Source organism: Topomyia yanbarensis, chromosome 3 (assembly GCF_030247195.1).
Source record: "Topomyia yanbarensis strain Yona2022 chromosome 3, ASM3024719v1, whole genome shotgun sequence".
Classification (NCBI taxonomy): domain Eukaryota; kingdom Metazoa; phylum Arthropoda; class Insecta; order Diptera; family Culicidae; genus Topomyia; species Topomyia yanbarensis.
The window spans coordinates 145118268-145142318 of NC_080672.1; the positions used below are offsets into that span (position 1 = coordinate 145118268).

General features: G+C 37.0%; 1 protein-coding gene across 4 annotated transcripts in view; it reads left to right on the plus strand.

The window, feature by feature from the left end:
• LOC131691046 (calcium-transporting ATPase type 2C member 1) overlaps nucleotides 1-23306 on the plus strand; it is a 162755-nt gene extending 139449 nt beyond the window's left edge. For all 4 annotated transcript variants that reach the window (XM_058977198.1, XM_058977200.1, XM_058977196.1 and 1 more), the window contains exons 6-9: nucleotides 6277-7092; nucleotides 14807-15122; nucleotides 15182-15632; nucleotides 15694-23306. In XM_058977198.1, coding sequence (XP_058833181.1) covers nucleotides 6277-7092; nucleotides 14807-15122; nucleotides 15182-15632; nucleotides 15694-15939 — 1829 coding nt within the window. In that variant the 3' untranslated portion in view covers nucleotides 15940-23306. The remainder of the gene's footprint in view (nucleotides 1-6276; nucleotides 7093-14806; nucleotides 15123-15181; nucleotides 15633-15693) is intronic.
• Nucleotides 23307-24051: the final 745 nt, after the last annotated feature.

Sequence of the window (24051 nt, forward strand, 5' to 3'; positions counted from 1 at the left end):
TTGTAATGGCACTGGTAATGACGTATAATGCGGAAATAAATCGTATGGGCGCACCTCGATTGTGCCCTAACGCCTTTACATACGATAACGTGTTTCAAGTAATTTTGAAAATTGAAATTCTCTGCAGTAGGTAACTTGCTACAAATGATATGAACAATTCCAGTTCCATTAGAGTAAAGCAAAGCCTCTCTCCCTTTTAACTCACCAGGCCGGGGTGCTTGGAATGAATATAAAATATTTGAGAAACATGATCACCTTATACATGACCTTGTTTTAGCGAAGGTATTTTATATTAGATTAGCTCCTCTGAAAATACGTTTTATTGACCGCAATGATAAAATTAGTACTGTAATTTGACATTCTAATTGAAATTAATTCTTTTTTCAAAACAACCTGGTAACCGGATAAACTGATTTTTTCAGTGTTTCCATTTTGTCAGCCTAAAAAGCACTATGAGGCAGTTCATCACTATTTTAGCTAAATATTGTACCGTGCAAGACCCATCTACCGATCAATTAACGGCGATTTCTACTTCCAACGCTCTTTAGAAAACAATGATAAAAGGCATTTCAATTCGATCTTCGTTTTCAACTAGAATATTTAATCAACTATCAAGAAAAAATACGCAATTTTGTAAATGAATTGGCAGACAGTGCAAAATAGCCGAAAAGCCCAACAATTCTAGAGTGCCATTCACCGTAATAATATAATACAAGTAATAGATATCCATTTGCCGAAAATACTAGGTTTATAATTTTTTATTACCGACAAATTAGGTCCAAACATGTGTTGCAGACTTTGTTCATTCGGTTTGTGTATAATTCACTTAGAAATATTGTCCTTACACAGTTTTATTAACAGTTGGCTTTGAGTTAAGAGAAAGAAAGCGGTAAAATGGCAACGGATTGAATACAGCATTCGAATATAATTATTTGGAAAAATATGAAAAGATGAATAATGAAAGTGTATATTATATTGATTGTCTACGTACTATTTCCATATTTCAATTTATTTATGATTTCTAAATTCCGTGCAATATTCGAGTCAAAACAATTTCGCCGTCAAATTGATGGGTAAATGGAGGCCTATCGGTGGATGGGCTCTGCACGGTAATAGAGTTTGCGACATGAAATGACTCAATACTTTATTATTACGACCAGCAATAGATAGAATGTCTAAAAATTGGTGCCAAAGTTTCGTATAATAAAAATTATCCAAATACAGTGAAATACTTGTGATTGATTGATTGATCGAAAATTCGAAACGTGTGCCCAATTCTAACGCCATAATAAGATTAAGTTGTATAGAAATACCAACTAAATGGCGGCAATAGGAATAGATTCAAATTGAGCTAAGCACCATTGGGATCATAAATAAAATAAAAAGATGTTTATCGATGGCAAAGTTCATATCTTTTGCTTTCAATTAGATATACATTTGCAAGAAGATAAAGAAATCGAATTTTCGTTGATTAGTATTTCCAAGACGCAAAAGTAAAAAAATCCACTATCCGCGATCTATACTTGCATCGACTTTGGATATTTTATAACTACATATCCAACTAAAAATCAAACTGCTGTGATAAAAGAAGTATATTTGCTGTTCTCTTTTATTCCGTCGCACCGACTTTTTTTTCTTTCTTTTTGTGCATATGCTAGCGGGCTTAAATATTCTCGCTTTGATACGGGTGCAAAGTCAAAGAGTTTCCGAGGTGTTATCCGAAGTTGAAAGCGCTCGGCTCCGGTGCTTCAGAAATTTTAAAGCACCCGGCCCGAGTGTTTTCCGAAGCATCCAAGCACCGGATCGAAAATTTAACACCGCCACCGACACAGGTGCTTCGTTTATCATGCTTCGGTGCTTCGCATCGAGCACTGGCTTGGGATGCTCATTTCAATACACTCGGTTGCGGTGTTAAAATGCAGCACGCGGTGCCGTGGCGTGTTTGGACATGCCTGTCAACATGCGAATCGTGGCCGAATGAATTTCAAACTTTCAGTCCCCTCGTACACCTCGTTCCTTGAATGCACACAGCCAGTGCGACAAATGCTCCGAATGCTGCGGGTAAGACCAACATCCCACAGTGACAAAACCGACAGCCTTTTAATTTTCTTTCTGCCCGCTTTTATTTATTTGAACATGTTTTGTGCGCATGTAATAAATGTAATTAGGGGTAATGGGTATACCCGACTCCCCAGGACTTCTCCCATGAAACCTTGACACCTGAAGCAGAGGGTAAATTGGGGAGAGTTGCCGCACATTTCTAAAGATCGATCCTGCATCAAAGTAAACCATTCAATATTCGATGAAAGCATTTTTATCAATTGCGACAAGTTTCAAAAATACTGTGAAATGGTTTTTGTCATGAAAAAAAATCCCCAAATTTGCACGAACATTTAAAAAAATCCTCATGTGCGGGTGAGACACCGCACTGTGGTCACAAACTGAAAAATAGAGAACAAAAGTATTTTTAGCTCGCTTTGATGTTTTAGTGATTAGGTGGCTTCAGCTGAGTTTGATGAAGTTTGATTACGCCTATAAATCGGCTAGCACTTTCCATTTTAAAGGGGGTGGTACCATTTCTATAATCATTTTTTATTCATCATTTAAAAATATTTTTGTTTCGCTACCTTGTGTAACGGATAAGTTGGAGTAACTTAATTAAGGGTACTATTTATTTATATGTTTGTATGAGCGATATATATCTGTGTTGTTAGGGTTTTTTTTTAGCTGTTTCTCCCAACAATGAATTTATATAACTTAGGTTTGTTCTTGACAGATTCATTTTAAAAAGGATCAATTCGTTGAAATTGTCGTTTATATCCCGATATTGACATCACTACAAATCAATGCGTTCACGAAAATTAGTGCCTGAAACCTTAAAGAATAAACCGAAGTAACTAGTACTTAGATACATGTCGCCCGTTGAAATATGTAGATAAATAGACTTATAACCCTATATGTCATGGAGTAAGGTCCGTTAGTCCGTTAGTAACTGGCGCAAATGATCTTTTAATGAACAATTTAAAAAAACGAAACTTTAGGGTTCAAAGAACATTCGGTGAGCGTCTACACGAATTGAACGCTTGATAGTATGCGTTGGAAAAAATGCGCTCAACTTTGTCACCGGTTTATCCATATAAAGCATTCCATAAATTCTGAAAAAAGAATATCAGTCGATTTATTAGATTATCACGATTCAAATCATGTAAAACAGTTGGTGAAAAAACAATTGACCGGGCGGAATGAAAGAAAAAGTCGATGTCGAAGTAAAGTTTGAACTATGCACGCATGCACTTGCACTTCAGAGCTAGCGTGATATCAGCTGTGATTTCATTTCTTAGTTCTCAGTCGCGTTGGAAATTTGAGTAAAGTATAAACTTCAAATCGATTCAAAAAAAAAATTTGCGTGCCGATTTTTTTTGGCTCAGCACAATATATAACTCCATTAGGAAAATTCAGTTTTCCCACCACGATGCATTGATTGAGGAATTTAGATATTTTATTAACAGAGCATTAACAATAATTCGTTTGTATGTCTATTTTATGGGCCACTTTTTCGCTTTTCCATTGATTTGGTTTGAGATTTCTAGCACTGATGTTGTCCTATACTGATTTGAGCGATTCTCTGAGTCCTGCCACTATCCCATGTAGTATGTGTTATCAAAAACATCGCGAAGCATCAAGTTCTAAATGTTCTCAAACGATATAATATCCGAAGAGAGTGATAAGAGTTATAAGAAATGTCTCATCACACTGTTAGGTGGATTAAAAGCGTTTTTTGAATAAAAAATTTCACAAAACATACAAATAAATTTTAATTTTGTTCACCTTATACAACAGGTATCTTTGATCCCTGTGACAAGGGGTATTCTTGATTCCTATCATTAGTTCTCTCAAACACTTTCGAAATGTATAGAAATAGAAAAGCATCATTTTCATGAAGTACCGGGCTCTATTAATTGATCTAAAATGTTTTTTCCGTGAACAAATCATGATATAAGTTATTGAAAGTTGGAAAAGCCAGTTAAACAGCACGTATTTCGTATTTTGTATAGTTACACTATCCGAGAATGAGGAATTAATCCTTATTTGTGGGCGAAAATCTAAATAGTAATGAAACATTTTAGTTGTAATTGCATCTTGGAAAAGCTACAAGTAAAAAACATAACAAAAATTTAAAACATGCTTTGAAAATTTCATACTAATTGATAGATTAAAATTATTTTTTATGATTATGTTATATATTGTACATGTCATTTCGAATCAGAATGCTCAGAAGAAGCAATTTCCAAAATGTAGTCCTTTAACATTTCTTATAATAGAAATGTATAGGATGCGCTCAAACTTTTTAAACTCAATGTATACGCGAACGGACGATGTTTCTTTTTAAACTCGTTGAACAGATCTTTTTTTTTATTTTAAATATATTTGACACGGCTCAATGCATTAGCACAACTGAGCCGTGGATCCTTCGTGTTTTTACAGTATGTAAAAATAGAAAAAAATATCGCTACGGTCTGTTCTTTGGGGATTGTTGACGCATCTTGCTGCTGTGTGTTGAGATCCTCTTCCTTTGTGTTGAAATATTAGGTGTGTTGTCTGCTGCACCTTGGGGGTCGTTCGGTCCTTTTTTCCCTCGTGTTTTCGTTTATGCCCATGTCGTCATCGGTACTGCATTCGTGTTGCTCACGGTCGGATGTTCTTATTTGTTGTTTGTGCTTACGGGTCGCTATTGGCAATCCTTCTTCATCGGTATTTGATTCCTTATTGGTGGTGTTGGTTGTTGGTTTGGAAACATTTGCTGTAATCGTTGTTTCTTCGATGTTGGTAGCAGCAGTTGGTTTAGTGGTACTGGGTTCGATCGTTGTTGAGCTGGGGTTAGTGAATGCCCGTTCCTCAGTCGTTGGTTTACAAACGGGTGGGGTTTAGCATACGACGACTGTATACCGGCTTTGGTCGTATCACCTGGAATTTCCTTAGCAGTCTCTGTGCAAAGTTTTCCGTGGTGTAGCGGCTGATCACAATATTGACATGCGGGAATCTGCCCTGGGTACGTGATTAGTGTTCGTTAAGGAGATTCAACACCTTGAGGTGATGTGCATGTGAAAGTCAAATAAAAAGGAATAGGTTTTGTCGGACGCATTCTCACCACACGAACACCATTGCGGAGTCCTGGGAAGAAGTTCCTTCAAGTATCTTCCGTAACACTCTTCACCTCTCCGTATTTTGACATGATTTAACTTCTGTTACGTTGAGCTTCATGTTCACTTTCAACATTTGCTCCACTTCACGAATTGATGGTCTTACCGGACATTTCGAGAAGTCTAAAGCAACACAGTTTGCCCGCAACGGGACATACTCTTGCTTTGTATTGTCACTCAATGTTTATTCACGTTTCACACACTAGGCAGAAGGAATCAATTTTTGCCTTTGCAATTAGCAGCGGAGCGATTTCTAGCGTCTGAACTGAGCGAGATGAGAAACCGAACTGGAACAGATCTTAACGAGACTAGTTTCAAATGAAAACTCTGACAGTTTTGCTTTATGAATTTGTTTTGGGTTATGGTTTTTACTTTTTTGAGGCATGAGTGATTTTTTCAAAACACGACGTGTTTTAGACATATAACTTTCGAAATAAGAAAATGTGTATTATAGAATATACTTTTCAAACAAGCCAAAGATTCTCCCAAAAAGCAGTATAGTTAAAAATTTTGCCTGGAAAATGTAAAATACTCGCGTTTGAGCGAACCGAAAAGTCGAGTACAACGTATCCTAATTCATCATACTATTTGAATAGAGATAGCAGACACTGCTCTAACTAATGTATTTAAATGGGTGGAATGAATAGAGGAGCTAAGATGAATTTGGGCGCAGTAACCCTATGTAGAAAGATTTTACTAGACAGCATATGGAAGATACAATCATCATCTTTGTACTACAAATGTTTATTGTTCCAAAAAAAAATAAAAATGTCTTTTTTCTATGCAATACATATATTTGAATATAGTCTAGCATTGCACGCAGTCTGTATAATGTTATATTATTTGAAACTAGTAAGGAAACTTCCGAGATTAGTCGATTATGATTGGAATATTGTTGTCGTAGACGACAAGAGACAAGGTCATCAATTAGTGATGGCTAACATGATCTAACTTATTTGTTTGCTAAAAGAATGTCGTATATTTACTATCATTCTTTCAATAATGATGTGGAACCTTAAGAATATGACTCCAAACAGAAAACTCACAATTCCTTATCCTTGCCTCTACTCTACAGGTCTCCCGATTGTAGTTACCGTCACACTAGCCCTAGGCGTTATGCGTATGGCAAAACGTAACTGTATCGTCAAAAAGCTACCGACGGTGGAAACTCTCGGCTGTGTAACGGTCATTTGCTCGGATAAGACGGGTACGATCACCAAAAATGAAATGACCACAACGGTGATCATTACCTCTGATGGGTACATGGCCGATGTGACCGGCGCTGGTTATAACGATAACGGTGAAATCCACATTCGGGACTGTAATAGCATGGACAATGCTAAGCGCAGTATCAATCAACTGCTGGAGGCCGGTGTAGTCTGCAATAACGCAATTATACAGAATGATACTTTGTTAGGTCAGCCGACCGAGGGTGCATTGCTAGCGGCGGCAATGAAGAATGGACAATACTCGGCAGCGGACAATTTTCTGCGGATACAGGAGTACCCTTTCAGTTCCGAGCAGAAAATGATGGCTGTGAAGGCTGTACCCAAGTATGCAAACAATAAGGAGGAAATTTACTTCGTCAAAGGTGCAATCGAAATAGTACTGCCCCAGTGCACAAAGTTTTGGTATGGAGGACAGGCGATTACATTGAGCAAGCAAAACGAAGCTGAGTTTCTTCAGGAGGCGTATGAAATTGGGCGGAAAGGCTTACGAGTCTTGGCGCTTGCCAAGGGGTCTTCATTTCAAGACCTGGTCTACTTGGGACTGGTTGGTATTACAGATCCACCACGGCCACTCGTCCGAGAATCAATTGAGATACTGAGATCGAGTGGAGTGTTGGTGAAAATGTTAACCGGTGATGCACAAGAAACGGCTATGGCGATTGGTAAGTTTGAATATTTTATATATTTATTTTCCGAAGTATCCATCCAAATGCAAAAGGTTCGCTAACTTCGAAGGTTTTTGTTTGATTTCTTTTTTAATTACTGGAACATGAATTGGGACTGCAACCGGGTGCGTATCCGGAACAATAACATCTTTATAAATGATTTCTTCAACTGGAACTTCCTTGATTACTTTGACTATTTTGACATGTGGGATTTCTTTCACCACTGGCACCTCCCGAATCAGTTCAACTTCTCGAACAACAGGAACGGGGACCTCCACACGCTTGTGCACAACCTTTTCAACAGGTACTTCTCGAACCACTTCCACATCACGGAACACCTTGACTTCATGTTCAACTGGCACCTTTTTTATGTACGGAACTTCTTGAATGTGCGGTACGGTGTGTTCTACGGGAACCTTTTTTATCACAGGCACTTTGACTTCCCTGATAGGGGACACCTTGTTCTCGACATGCTTAATATCCAAAACCGGTACCTTAATCGGAACGGGTACATAATCTGGAACTATGCTGGCCTCACAGGCTAAAACAAATATGCCTATTAATGCTATCTGAAACTGAAAATATTTAAATTAAACTCATAATTCACTTCTTTGCGGAATACTTACAACTTTCATTATTATTCGATAGTGATAGGTCTAGCTAGTTGAAACGTTTCACTCTTAATGATATCGGTTCATACAAGCCAAGTCATTTTATAGTTCATAGTTTGAATGTAACATAATTCCATACCTGTTTCCTGAAGGGTTGTTTTCCCTTTCTTTACTTTATACACTGGTTCGTGGAAGTACACTACCCCACTATTCAGCAATGATATAAGAGGCGCGTTTTGTGCATTTCCGTTTCTTACTAAACGGGTTCTCCCGAATCGCAATACACTATTTAAATGGACTTTAATGCACTGAACAGCATTAATTCTGTCTGAAAGTTCAAGTAATACAGTACAATAAGGTTATATTTTTATCATGAATGTGGTGAGTAAAGATTTGTAAAACTAATGTACCGTCATATTATTCTAATTAGGCATTTTCTCAATCAGTTATTAGTTTTATGCGCTTTGGCGGCAGTAACCAATGCACACAACCTTCATGTACCCGTGATCTCCCCGTACATCGAAAAAGTTCCAATTCCGTTCGTGAAAGTTGACTTCACGAAAGGAGAGGAAATAGTTAAGCACGTCCCCCAAACCATAATCGAAGAGGTTCCTGTGGAAAAAGTTGTTGAAATCAAAAAACCCGTGGAAGTTCTGAAGCACGTACCTGTCACTAAGGAAGTCTTTATCGAGCGGCCGGTGGAAGTAGTCAAGGAGGTACCGATCGAGAAGGTCATTATCGACAAAGTTGAAGTCCCATACGAGGTGATCAAACATGTGGAAAAGGTTAAACATATTCCAGTCAAAAAGCACGTGGAAGTGATTAAGCAGGTTGAAGTTATCAAAGAGGTGCCTTACAAAAAGTATGTCTACAAACCGGTACACAAAAAAATTAATTATCAGGTGCCGGAGATTGTGGAGGTTCCTTACACCATCACGACTGTGCCGGAAAAGATTATCGAGAAACCATACTTATCCAAGCTACCTGATCCACTTGGTCTGGTGAAGAAGCTGTTGCACAAAGAGTGAATATCTAGTGGTTAGTGTTTGGAATGTGTGTAATATGGAATAAAAAAATATTTATGAAACTGATATTTGTTTTGAATATTTTGATCAACTTCGGTACATACTGTAATACAATGATCCAGTTTGGGGTTCATCCATAAATGACGTAGTATTTTTTGAGCAATTTTGAAACCCTCCCTCCCCATTCGTAGCATTTCGTCACAAAGTTCTCAACCTCCTCCCCCCTATATAAAGATGTACCTTGAAAACCAAGCCCCCCCCCCCTTATTCCTATTTTTTTATTCGAATACAGAAGCCATGTTATGTATTGTTGCTGGCAATTAAGACAAAAAAATACAATAATACAAAATACAAGAGAAGTAAAACATTTGAAAATTCATATTCAACTTATCAGAGCTCTAACATTAAATCTTATGCTACGAACTATTTGAAGATTTTTTTTCCTTGACAGCTCGAAAGTTATTTCCTCTCGAGTGATTAAATTTATCCTCGAAAGCGGCCCATTTGGAATGTTGACAGATAGGTAGTTGATAGCTGTTAAAATTCAGTAGTAGTAGAAATTAAGGACGCTGAATCTCTGGAGACTCGCAATCTCAATCGTTCTTTCCCCATTTATCTGTCAGTATTGTTGGAGCACGAGAAATGTCAAAAACACTCCATCCGAGGTCAATCTATTCACATCCCTCTCGAACGAGGGCCATTGACAGGTCTCCTGCTGAATTGAAATGACTTAGACCGATAAATGGTAAATAAACGACAAAGATAGTGAGTCTTTGTAACAGAGATTCAGCGTCTTTAGTAAACAATAGTGGTTATTTAAATCTTAGTTTTTCGCTTTCAAAATAAAGAGTCACCGTCTGATCCCTGAAGCTGAAATTTTCATATCATCAATTAACCCAAACGAATTTTTATGCTCGTAACTTTATTTTGGGTTAATGGCAACTGCACGCAAGCACTGATTGCTGATTCGCATGTAAATTTGTTTCTATCATGCTGTCAAAATTAAGCATTGAATTATTTGACTTCTAGGATACCGACACAGTTGCAATATGTTGACAAAACTACCGCTGAATCGTCAAATAAACATCTTGTGGAATGCATAATACAGAGCAATCGATTCAACTCTGTATAACAAGGCATGAAGATTAATGACCAAGAGTCGATGCAATATTTTTTGCGTGCCAGTATAACATGTACTTATAATTAGGAAGGTGCACAACACAATTTTCATTTTCCTGATTCAAAGAAATCTACGTAGCTTTGCTTGAGACCTTACCTCCCCATCGTCACATATCGTCACAAAATATCAAATGCCCTCCTTCCCCCTTCAATGCTACGTAATTTAACCCTTGTGAAGGCAAGCTAAAATTCTAACGCTAAAAGGCAAGCCGGGCCTCTAAGACCCGGTAAAATTTTATACCCTCTTACAGCAAAAGCATGAAAAATCCAAAGCATATAGATCAATTTTATGCAGAAATACAAACTTTTCAAGTGTTTGAATGATTTCTCTATTTGAATTGAAGAATAGACTGTGAAAAAACAACATATAAGCGAAAAATGAAGAACTGATAGATTGTTTCAGAATATTTTAAAGGATTCAAAATTAAAGCTCACGCCTGTAGTTATTAGCTATACTATATACTAATAAAGTCAAATTCTCATAAAAATACGAATCCCCTATAAATACTCACTACCGGGATTAACTAGAGTAAGCATTGGGTGAAGCCAAAAGCTAAATTATGTAAATAAATAATTACCACTTTTCGAATATGTCGAGCAATATCTTGTTTTACCACAGGCTAAAAATGGAGAAATTTGTCCTTGGAAAACGTTCATTCACTTCATTTTCTGGCAGGAAAAAAATCAAAATTATGACCCCATTCCAAATACAAACTTGTTCGGATGCTTTTGGTTTACTCACAAGAATTTTTAAGTTTAAAATGTCAGTATCATCTTATTTGGCCTAAAATACTCAGGTACACAACTGAAGATAAAAGGATTAACATTGCAGAAGGCTGCAAATTCATCCGACTTTGTGGTAAAATATTTTTGTAATATAATGTTAAATGCTGCCTCTCTTTCTCGCACATGCTTAGAATAGGACATTTTCAAAAATTCTTCTTATCTTCGAAGTTAAATAACTTTGCCCGGTAACCTCCAATCATTATGCAACTTTCAACAAAGTTGTTCGTTCTGAAAAAAGCTACACCACCTGAAGTTTTGAGGTATGCAGAGTAACTGTGAGAATTTTTTTTTGAATTTTGATTTCGATTTTCCATATATGACACTATAGAAACTTCAAAACTCTTGTGAGTGAACTAGAGCTCTAGGAAAAAGCTCATAAGTGACATATGGTTTGTAGAGCTAATTAACACTTGATTTAGCAGTGTTCCTAAAAAGTTAAAAAATTGCCGGTCTAGTATGCATGCACAGTTCTGGGTGCATTGAAATGTGTTTACGTGAGAAAAATTACATGATACTAATAAATGGTAAATGTGTTTTAACTTGATCAAAGATAAGTTCGTCAAAGCTTAGGAAATACTTGTAAAAACTGAAATGAATCCATAAAAAATTGATTTTTGGATGCAAACATACGTGCCAGGAATATTATTTGCATCACCAGTATGCACAGATGATGTCGAAATACCTAGCGGGCCTGCTAGCCCCCCTTGCCTTTTTGTGCATGTAAAAAGTTTATACGAATCTATGAAGCACACCATATGTGATATTTCCGTAATATCTTACTTTTTCGATGGATTTTAGCATCAGTTAATGGAATTTCCATGTTCAAGCTCTTACTGCATGCGTAACGCTTTGTAACTAAGAAATCGATAGCCGCCGGGCCTGGAAGACCCGCGTGCCTTTTTGAGGGTTAAGGATGAAGCCTTACAATCGATATCATACTCCATATTACAGAGAGCAGCTCGGGGCAATCATCCAATTGGCGAAATAATGTTTGTTTTTGCAGCGATTCGTAACAGACCATAGATTTTTAAGCGCGTGCTATCATTTAAGTGTTTTGGCGGCAATAGAAACTCTGTCTAAAATAGCATAAGGGACGATCCATAAATGACGCAGCATTTTTTGAGTGATTTTTAACACCCCTCTCCCCCATCGTAGCATTTCGTCACAAACCTCTAAATACCCCCTGGTAATTACGTAGCTTGACGGTAATTCTCCCCCCCCCCCCTTGACCTGTAAAATAAAAAAAAATAAAAAACGATGTTAGTTATTCTCCTTTAAAAAAGCTACGTAGCATGACATGACCCCCTACCCCCTGTCGTCACGCATCATCACAAAATACAAAACTCCCCCTTCCCCCATATAATGCTACGTCATTTATGGATGATCCCTAAGCAACATGATTTAGTGTTCTTAGTATGTATAAAGAACATAAAGATGTGACAAAAGAAACTAAAAGCGCACTCGAATCATATTAATCCTATTTTTAATTGGATTGTCTGCTCTAAATATATCACCGGGGACGTTCATAAATGATGTCGCGTATTGATAGTTAGCAAAAAGTAACTAAAATGAATTTGAAACGTACTAGTGGATCGGGGATAATGAAACCAACAACAATTCGCAATATGCTTGGAGGAGAAGTGTATTTTAGACTATTTTTTTCTTTTCTGTGAGATATGGTTTTTGAATGGCCCCCAAACAAACAATATTCCATAACGAATATCACATTACATCGATGACAGAGCGTTGGGATTATGGCCAAGTTCGCTCTGGGTCGTGTAAAATAGAAAAACTCTAGAAAGAGAACTGCGGAGACTCCATTTTGGATCGATTGGATTCGGGTTTAGCTGTCAAAAAACGAATCTAATCGAACATTGTCTATCCTTATAACATTGGACGTGTTGCCATACAAAGTCAGGGAATACGTTTGCCAAAAATGCTTTTTTTATCTCCGCAGTTCTCTTTCTAGAGTTTTTCTAGTGCTAAACTGAGAAGCAACATCAATTTAGGTACAGAGAACAGACGTCCATCTCAAGCGTAAAAGTCAACCAAAAAAAATTTTTTTTCTTCCTTTTTTATTTCGACTATGTTAGTCACATTTTCTTTTTTACATTTTAACGACATCCAATTAGCTAGAGATTACTGGGTAGGGAAAGTTATGAAAATTAGAGCCATAGTACTCAAGTGAGAGCAAGGATGTGAAGTATACAGATCGGAAAACTAGAAGTGGCAGGGTCATTAGGACAGGCTAAATATCCTACGGGCTTAACTTTTTTCTTCTGCTGATGAGGGTCGAGCTTAGGCAGCATAACTACAAATCATCCGAGTTAACAAGCTGTCCCTTGGCATAGACAGACTTGTCCATCTTTACCGTGGGAATCGACAAAAGAAAATCCACGCAAGATCACCATTGAAAACTTGTCAACGATTAGCATCAATCAATGATGATTGCTGCTGTTCATTTCTGTAAAAAAGAAAATGTAACTAACATAGTCGAAATAAAAAAGGAAAAAAGAAAAGGGAACTGATGGGAATCCATCGGCAGCGGTGGGTAGCCGCTGTAGACACAGCCACCACCTTACACAATGTAGCAAACCCGCTACGACTGTAAGCACAGGTACAATAGTCAAATAAAAATCTATCCCGGCATTCGAAAGGCAAACAGAGATGAACAGCAGCAATCATCATTGCGATAGTTCATTCTTTGATTTTGTGCTATTGTTTGGCAAGATATTATTTAAGGGGTTACACCACTGTATAACACGAAAAATAGGCATATTTCAGGAATATTTTTATACGCAATAAAGAGGTGAATCAATGGTTTATAATACTACTTACGAAATACAAAAATTAATTAAATTTTGTAAGCAATTTTGTCACAAGATGGCGGCCGTGCAGCCTTTTCTCATAGACGACTTTTTGGGAAGGGTCCATGACCGGAAACCTATCTCCCGCAATTTTTAACCTAGAGCTTGAAACTAAAGTTTTGCTGATATCTTATAACAACAACAAGCGACGTACGTAGGATTTTTTCGATATCTTGTTTTTTCCCGAATTGACGCTCTTTCTAGTGAAAAAGTGTCATAAAAATCGACACAAAATTGCTGATTTAAAAATACTAATCAATGAAAAAATGAAATCCTACGTACGTCGCTGGAGAAATCAATTTTGAATATACTGTAAAAATTTCAAAACGAACAAAAATCATTTGTTCGAGTTACGTTTCCGGCCAGCTCAAAAAATGTGGTTGAGAGAAACGCGGTTAAAGTTTTCAATAAGGATGGGATATACATAAGAGGCGTTGCGGCATAATTGAAAATTTGATAATTTAGCAATTATTGTCGTCTGTGGTTTTTTGGTATATCATTTTCAAGACACTAAAGCACATTTTAGATCAATAAAAAAATTCGATTTCTACAGTGGTGTAACCCCTTAATGCCAAAATGGTCTGCTCTGATAGTACTTTTCATTTTTTGTGTTATCGTCACATTGGCTGTATTGACTCAATATCTGGCAATGGGAATGAAATGTCTTGTATTGTTATTTTATTTGTGAGTGATCGTAACATTCGTATGTGGCTTAAAAGGCGTTAAAAACACAACATGAATAACATTACATTCGTTCTTCATATGGTTTGGTAGAGAATTTTGAAATTTTATTAATCTTTAAATTAAAAAAAAATCATTTCTGTGATCACAGCCGCAGATCTCCTGCCAAACTACCAAGCGAATTTATCTACGCAATTAAACTTGTATGTGTTGGCAACTCACCATGACGAAATTAAGCTTAAAGTTGAAAGGTTCCATAGACTGATTTTTGTGTAAGTATCTATCGTTCAGTAGTAGACCGTTGGTCGTTTTCAACCTTTGAACAAATGTCTCAACGTTTTTGAACGTTAGATTTTGTTTGAGTTATTTGTTTCAGTTATTTGCTAACATGGAATAAGTAGTAGATTATTTGTAAGTTGGAATAATGGTTTTATTCTTAGAAATACTATAGAAGTTTCTTTTGGAATCAAATAAATATTACTATATTAACGCAACCGCATAACGGATGGAGGATTCAATACGTGAAAAAAATGCTCACACAGTTCTGTTTTTGTTCCCTCAGCCTCCAAGATTGGTCTCGACATCGTTCACATGCAGGCTCTTTCCGGTCATGACATTGACCAGATGACCGAGATGCAGCTGGAGAAGCTGATCAACACGGTCAGTGTGTTCTACCGAGTAACTCCGAAGCACAAGCTCGCGATTGTAAAGGCACTGCAGCAGAATGGCCACATCGTCGGAATGACTGGCGATGGTGTCAACGATGGAGTCGCGCTGAAGCGGGCTGACATCGGAATTGCAATGGGGAAAAATGGTACGGACGTATGCAAGGAAGCTGCCGACATGATTCTCGTAGATGACGATTTTCATACAATTATGTAAGACTAGGACCTAGTTGAAATTGCTTAATGTTACCATGATATCAAATTATTTACAGTGCTGCTATTGAGGAAGGCAAGGGTATATTCTGGAACATTCGGAATTTCGTCCGCTTTCAATTGAGTACATCGATTGCAGCTCTTTCGTTGATTGCTCTCTCTACACTGATGGGCATATCGAACCCGTTAAATGCTATGCAGATATTGTGGATCAACATTATCATGGATGGGCCACCGGCCCAGTCGCTTGGTGTGGAACCGGTCGATTTGGATGTGCTCAAGCAGAAGCCTCGAAACGTGAAACAACCAATGATATCAAAATCGCTCATCATTAATGTGCTGCTGTCGGCTGGCATCATCATACTGGGAACACTTTGGGTGTTTCAAAGGGAAATGGCTGACGGGACGGGCGTTACCAGTCGGGATACAACGATGACTTTTACCTGTTTCGTACTTTTCGATATGTGGAACGCTTTGAGTTGCAGGTCGCAGACCAAGAGTGTTTTTCAGGTTTGAAACATATACCAGCTGACGGGCTTGGGATATCTTTCATTACCATCTTTATTTTCAGATCGGTCTGCTCACCAACCGAATGTTCCTGTTGGCGGTCGGTTTCTCCCTCCTGGGTCAGCTGTTGGTGATATACTTTCCCCCGTTGCAGATGGTGTTCCAGACCGAGGCTCTGTCGGCAATGGATCTCATCTTTCTCGTATCGCTAACGTCGAGCGTATTTATCGTGTCCGAGCTGAAGAAGTGGTTCGAACGCACAATGGAACGGCGAATGTATCGCAAGAGAAGTGAACTGGATTTCGTATGACAGTCAGCTCACGCTGGAAGATTGCATAAGGACTAAGGAGCTGAGAAAGACCCCGCAACCAATGTCGGTAAACATTTACATGCAACACACTGTAAGAGACTTATTTAAGCTTTTAACGTTCAACTATCAGGGGTGGCGAGAGGACGGAAAGTGATTGGATCGACAAATTGCGTTCCCATGGAACTCTATCCAGTAGAAAATTAGACATACAAAATACTACACATTCGACAGGTTGCGTCGTCAGGCTAAAACTAAACTGTTTAAATGATATTTTCGATATCCGAAAACTGATTTAAATCAATCTAAAACTTTTGGGGTACACATCTCTTACATTGAATTATGATAAACTCTAGGTTGATTTAGCATTACTTAAAAAGTATTTTGTAGATATTTATATTTTTAAACGTACATTGGCTGCTCATCAATTATTTTATTTATACATTTCGAGACTAGTTTCCTCTTTATTATAGATAAATTTAGCAGTAATAGGAAATAATACAGGCTATTCTGTTTCATTTCTGTATCTGTTTATTTTTTTAATTTTCATTGAAAGAAATGTTTTCCGTTAACCAGTGATGTGTTTTGTAGCTGCTTGTTCTGTATAATTTAATGATGTGTTATCTGATGAAAAGTATATTGTTTTATTGAAGGAGTTGGAAAACCGTACACTTGAGATTTCACTTCTCTTAAGATTGCTTCTTTCACGATGCCATACGGCAAGTCAGGCCCAAGTGGATACGAAATCTCGTAGAACATGGGACTGACTTGCAATTATGGGCAATATGTGTTTTATAGCAAGATTAGGCAAATCGCAACTCTTCCTTTGTATTGTCGAACGCCAAGCAGTACTTCAGAATACCTGCCAACGATTTTTTCAAATTAATTAGTTCACATCGCGCTCCTGCCGTTTCAAGTTTTACCATTTTTTATTTATATTTTTTCGGGTATCACCGACGCCAGAGAGACACCTGGTATCTGCTATGCCGCCATAAGTTTCATGTCAAGATCTAAAACGTTGGGTTAAGGTCGATTCGCAATCGACAGAATCCATTCTATGCGACACGAATTTGAGATGTTCGAATTCGTTTCATAATTTATTATCAACATGTCGAAAACAATACTCCAATATTTTAGCTCGATGACAACCATCTACAGATCGAGTCATGCTGTATCGTTTCTATCTAGTGCGGATCGAGCTTGCAGCACATAGAGCAGAACAATCTGAAGTGTCAGTGGGGCCAATAATACAAACAGAATACGTGGAAAACATCATCGGAACCCCATCAGATAACCACCCAGCAACGCTTAGACTGAGAGCTGTTTTACTTCCATTGCGAAGGAAGACGTGCCCACGATATTTTTACCTTAGAAAACGAGCTGGTTTGGAACCAAGTTGTCTAACATTTCTAACGAGGTTTATTATCAAAATATGGAATACTAGAAACCTACTGAAACTGTCATTGTGGCAAGAATGTGAACGGAAATAATTTGGTATATCAAGACGTCTCCAGTTAGCTTGGCCCTTGGCTGTTTGTTACAAGCCTCACAGATCTGGCAAACTCCGCAGATCGCAAGCGCACCCTTTCACGAGTCAAGATTTCAGGCTTGTTATTTGCTCACACAATGTGCCACAAAGAGCGAAATACACCGATGAAAAATAGAGCAGCACAAAAACACTGCGATGTGCAGAACGACCGCACAAAGAGAAACTTGAAAACGAAAAAGAGAAAGATATGTGCACCAAGAGCTGCACAATTTCGTTCAAAGAGACCTTGAAGAGCCACTTTTTTGTGCCTCTCCTCACTGGCAAGCAGCTAGGAAGGCGAATCAAACTACAATTCAGGTAAAGTTTGATCGAGAGAATGTTGTTAAAATGTTTTTTGGTTGCCTTCTCTGATTCCGTGCGCGTGGGACCAAGATTCACACTAAAGAGCCTCATTATTTCAGCTCTTTGAGGTGTGCAGCCAAGGAGTAGAATGCACGTATGGGAGCCACACACATCGGAGTGAAGAGGTTTATTGTGAAAGAGAAGAGCGGTGGTTCGCATGAAAAGTGCAAAGAGCGTTTTTTTATTCTTCTCTTTATTTGCTCTGAGGTGCATTACATCCCTGGTCAAGATACCCATTCGAATTCTTAAGCATCGAAATTTTCAAGATACCGACATACCGACCACCAAATTCGACCAGCATTTACTGTGCGTTCCATGAGTGGCTCTTCAAGTAGGTTTTTCATTTCGTGGCATATGTAATCTTTCATTCCACCGAAAATGATTCCCGCCACATTCGTTCGAACTAAAAGTGCGTGCCAACATAGTTCTGGTTCATTGGCCATAGAGTAGAATCGGTCAAATGAGCGAATTGTAGATTGTTAGCATAGAGCGAAGGAGCACATTGTTGAACCGTAGAATTTTTTCGAGTTCAGAGAAAGCACGATTTATCTGCTGGAATCGTTGTCGAATACGCGAGCTCATCAATCACTTCAAAATTGTCTACGCCAACCGATATCGATATCGATGTTTTATGTACCATAGTCAGAGCAGCTAATATTCGACAGATTTGTTTGAACTTGAAGGAGGAAATCTCAAATCATTTGTTTGAAAGACGAACAAATCTCAAACCGCTGTTGTTAGTTGCATCATTTATTGTAATAGCCTTGCCGCTCAATTTTCCATTCATTTTCAATTTCATAGATCCTCGCTTTCTAGCCGTATAAGCAGCGAAACCGAATTTAGTGTTGCAGCAATCCAGCTCATAATCCATTTATCGTGATTATTGACCGCTGTAGATTTGTTGATATTATTATTCGTATTTAGCTGTTTGAGGGAAACCAAGCATCTAGTTAATGGACTGTACATACTGAGAAAAACATATGTGTGAGGTGTACCCGGCATCTGGATTGCGGTTTGATCCTGTGGCTACCTGGGGAATTATATGGACAAATATTGTGCATTCGTTCGATAGATCTTGAGTTAGGATGTACTCTGCTGGTACTCGCATATCAGTCCCATATGAAACGTCACCATATTGAGATAAATACAATTTAATATTTTCGTTTGCTTTCTGTTTCACGGCTTCGAAGAATTGTAAATCCCGGCATTGTTGCACAAAATAGTTAAATCACTATATAAATATGTTTGTATTACATAAATAAAATTAAAAATGTTAGTCTTTTGGTGACAAGGAAACCACTGAAAAAGCAATATAAGACTCATATCGTCGCTGTTATGCTATCTTTTGACAAACGCCATTTTGGGATAAACTGAGTTAGATATGCCACATTATTTGTGTAAAAAATCTCTACAAGGTGGCGTTTTCAGAATTTTGACTTTCTGCTTGGTTACTGAGATATAGTGAGAAACGAGCTGAGAAATTTTTAACTTTTTGCTTCAAATGACTGTGTCTGAGGATTGGCTCAAGTTATCTTGATGTATAATGTGTTTTTATGTGTAAAACTATCTGAGCAACACAATGGCATAATCGTATTCAGAATAAAAATACTCGAATTATGAGCAAAATTCAGTTTAAGTTTTGAATTGGAAATATAGCATATTTGGCCACACTGTAACCAATAATAACTATTTTTCTAGATTCTCTGACTTCCTTCAAAATGCATCTCATCGATTGTTTATAGACCAAATTAAGCCAAAGACATGAATATTGATGATTTTTTTTCTATGGAAAATTTTCCATGCACGATTATCAGACGCCATACAAATTTTGTTATCAATACACACGTGTGAGTGCGAGTTTTGTTTACATTTACAGTAAAAACTCGCAACATAGTCAACCGATCTTGTTAATATTTGAAGATTAATACAGAATAGATAGAAGCATCAATTGTCTTCTTTGAATTGCTAAATACCATTTATAACTTTCAAGATATTCAATCTCAAACTTTAAAAAACGTTTTTCTCGAAATGCGCTTGTCATAAGATAGCACAACAGCGATGATATGCGAGTACTTTTGTCATCAAATGTACTCGCATATCAGTCCCACCTGCTTATGAAGCTAGTTTTGTTTGTCTAGCACATTGATAAGTGTACGTGTTGTAACTACTTTTAATTAATATATAACTGTTCCTGATGTAATGTACTGTAAGATAGTTATTTTGATAATGTGAATATATTTGGCGAAATCGATCCGACCACCAAACGATACCAGAACAGGAAATCTTTCACTTCGAGCATTTTTTGAATCTTATTCAATTCTAATTTGGAATATTCTGCAACTGTTTGTTAAGTAGATGATAGACAATCGTTTAGAGTTTTTCTGATGGTTAAAGTGCTTCAGTTGCCGCTGCTAGCACCACCTCCGAAGCTCCAAGTACTCATGAACGATTTTCATCCCTCAAGCATTCTAGGTGATGTATTTCACCGTACAGATTTACTATATTTGCGAAACGATGTATCTAGTAGGTATCAGTCAGGGTAAGGAGAATATACTACCATTAACTTAAATCTCCCCGTTCGTTTCGTTTCTGATGGCCAACCAAACAGCTGTTCGAGTTTTCCCTTCGACATCAATGCTACGGCCCCTACGGGATATATTAAATACCTATATTATTTTAATTTGTTCTACCGTACAATGAATCCCGGTGGCATACAAATAACTATGCTATACTACAGATCACATATGGGACTGATATGCGGGTACTCTTCATATGGGACATCCATATTTTGGTATTTTTTTCACGTATTTCACAGAAGAAAATTGAGATTTTACAATGATTTCTTGAATTATATGTCAAAATAATCGTAATTGATGGAGCTAACTAAAAATAATGTAGATGCATATGTGACTGTTATGCGAGTATGGGCAGTACACTGCAAAGCAATTTTTTCGAGGCGTTTCCGGAAATTCAATTTTACTATGCTAATTTAGGAATTTTTTGATCAAAAGTTGCGTTATTGAGAAAATAAATAAATACACTATCTGTATCGCCAAATAAAATTTAAAAAATAATGTTTCTTTACCGAATTAAAAAAGATAAACGGTGTTAAAAATGTAAATTCTGTAAAAAAGGGACATTCTTTTTAAATTTAATTTGGCGATACAAGGAGTGTAATGCAATATTTGAACAATATATTCTGTCTGTCCCCGATACAGTACGCGAGTCTGATATGAGAGAAGTGTAATATCATTTGTATAGCATATGCTCACTCAGTGTAATTTGCTGATACCCACTTAAGTTTAATAGTACCTATAAACAAAGCCTTTGTTAAGAAGGAACAGAACAAAAAGGGGAAACTCAAGCTAAAACATATCGAAATAAAACTGCGGTGTCCAACTACTACTACATAGCTGATGATTCCAAAACCAAATAATATTACCGTAGTATGACTAAAAAATATTTACCAAAGTTATTATGATATGTTTTAGAAGGAGCGCAAACAAACCACAAGACCATAGCTAGAATCGGTTTGTTTGTCGCAATTTGCGTCTGGGAAGAAGTATGAGAGAAAAAGTATACTTTCCTTAACTAAGTTATACAATCAGCAAAACTGACGACAATAGAAACGAAAAGGGTGAACCTGTTGGATCGGAACCTGATCGAGTAGTCTGTAATGCCCATTCAGGTTGTGCCCGACCGGTGATCCATAGGTTTTCGAACAGGTAGCAAAATATATCTATATTTAGATTATGTAAGCGGCACCTCGAGTGATAATGACTCGCATTTGGTCTAAACTGGCTTTATTGGTGAACATCGTTCCGAAGGTATGCCAAAAATGCGATCCCAACTAGCACATTGACAAGATAGTCAAGCTTTCTGTCTGTGCATCGCCACGCCACTACACTCACAGTAATCCGCAGGTGATTTGAAACTTATCTTCTTAGGAACCGTGTAGCATAATTGCAAAAAATATATTGATGTTTATCTTCTGTTTGATAAATAGAGGAAATAATGTGCAAATCTTGTGAAAGGCGTAGAGTTTCGATTCCTAGTTTTGTACCCCTGAAATGGACAAAATAGATAAAAATGTGGATTGCAGTCTGTGGCTCATGGAGAACGAAAAGAAGTTGATTTGATTGGTTGTCTTCTAAAAGTGAATCAGTAATGTAAAAGTCAACAAAACACCAACAAATGCGAAAACACCAGCAAACCGAATAGTCTTACAAAATGAAAACTAAAATAACATCAGCAAGCAATTCTTCTAGCGTGAGAGTAGCGCAAAAGTGATTATTGTTAAACAAACAATACCATTGAAAAATTGGTTATAAAACAATTACAAGTTATAATTTTTAGTCTAGGATTGGCAACCACAGTAAAAAAGTAGAACTTAGTTTTGTTGACATAGTCAACATTCATTAAGATTAATTAAAGCCTACTAAGTAATAGACTAGAATGAGTTTAAAATGCAAAAACTATATACCTACATAGGAAAGTCTTTTTTCATTGTTCTGGTAGAACACCATATGTTACAGCTTATTATGAACTTTGGAGGAAACATATACAAGGCACTTCATCGTCATTTTAGAAGCACAATCAATTACTGTAATCAACTATTCAATGAAAAATTAAGCAAAGGGCAAACGTTTCTCACCACATGATCATCAATAAATCCCCATTCTCTTCTAGTTTACTCTAAATCGCAAACAATACCTTTCATTCTGTGTACATACATAAATTTTGTGCTTATTTACAAGATCCAACAACCCCCAACGAACATTTGCTTCGACCATATAGGTATTCATTATAATTTTTACACTAATTTTACATATCAACATTTAAAAGAAGCCGAATCGCTACATTAATTCCTTCCTAGAATGATTCACTATGGTTTCGAACCTATTCCTGCTAACACGGTTAGGATGAAAATGAACAGATCACCGTACCTACAGAACAGTTTCCAATTGCGACGTTGTCATTTTCCTGCCTTCACCTATGCATGTGCGCCTATTTCTTTCTTATACAAAAAAGTAATGGTCATCATTATTATATCATCAGTAAAATGTGCAAATGCAGATCACAAAATATAACAATAAACCAACACAAATATCGCATATTAAACGTAAATATTTGGTACACATCTGATCAACTACAACAAAACAATAAAAGCTACTAAAGGTTTAGCCTAGTTTACGAAAACGAAACAATAAACCAAAGCGAGTAATTTTAACAAAACTGTATGAAACAGTTAGTATTATGATGAATCAAACATATTACTTATTTATTCGCATGTGTCAGTTCAAGTGAGGTTTGCAAATTAAATTGAATATCAATTTTGCTATTTTCACCGGATAAATTGGATATTTGCAAATTATAAAAATGACGTGCATGGAATATAGGTATACTATGACCAATGAACAAAAGCAACAATTAGCACACACACATACGATGGTAAAATGCAATAAATTTTACAAGTTCACGTTGTTTGTTTTTCAAATATGTATGTCACCTTCATTAGTAATGCTACAGAGTATAAATGAATTGAATTTCCAATCACAGCGTTTGGCTTGTGCAACAAGTAATGATCTCACGATGTCTCTGGTAGAACAATGAATCGTTTCCAAAACATTCACTTTTAGGGGGATTAATAAGTGGGTAAACAGTATTAGAGGAAAGCGCTTGTGACGTTCGTTTACCGGTTTCGCGTTGATATTTAAGCGTCTTAAAATTCGTTAAATAAAATGATCTAAATTTGAGTTTTTCGAAGTATAAATTGTTTTAAATAGAATACTTGTAACGTTTCAATACAGGAGTCCCGTTTCAAGAATTTCTACTAGGTATTTTCCCAGTTTTTAAGTGCATGAAAATACATTTCCCGAACGAAATAATGTTTTACTATTTGATGGGAAATATGTGCACGTATATTTTTTTTAGATTCCTTAAAATTGAGCGACCGAAAATAAAGGACACAACATGCTTCGTAAAACCCGTTTCAAATATATTAGAATATAAAAACCGGATACAAACTTCAAGCATAAAAATCGGACTGGGACTTTCCTTTGTAAGAGTCGGATAAAAAAAACCGGAAAAAATATATCCGATTCTTACAAAAAAGTTTTTGTTAGCCGACTTTAATCTTGAACATCAAGATATACGGATGCTTTTACGAGCGATTTATTTATTTTTAACCGATTTTTATACTGGAGGCTCATCCTTGCCGAGTT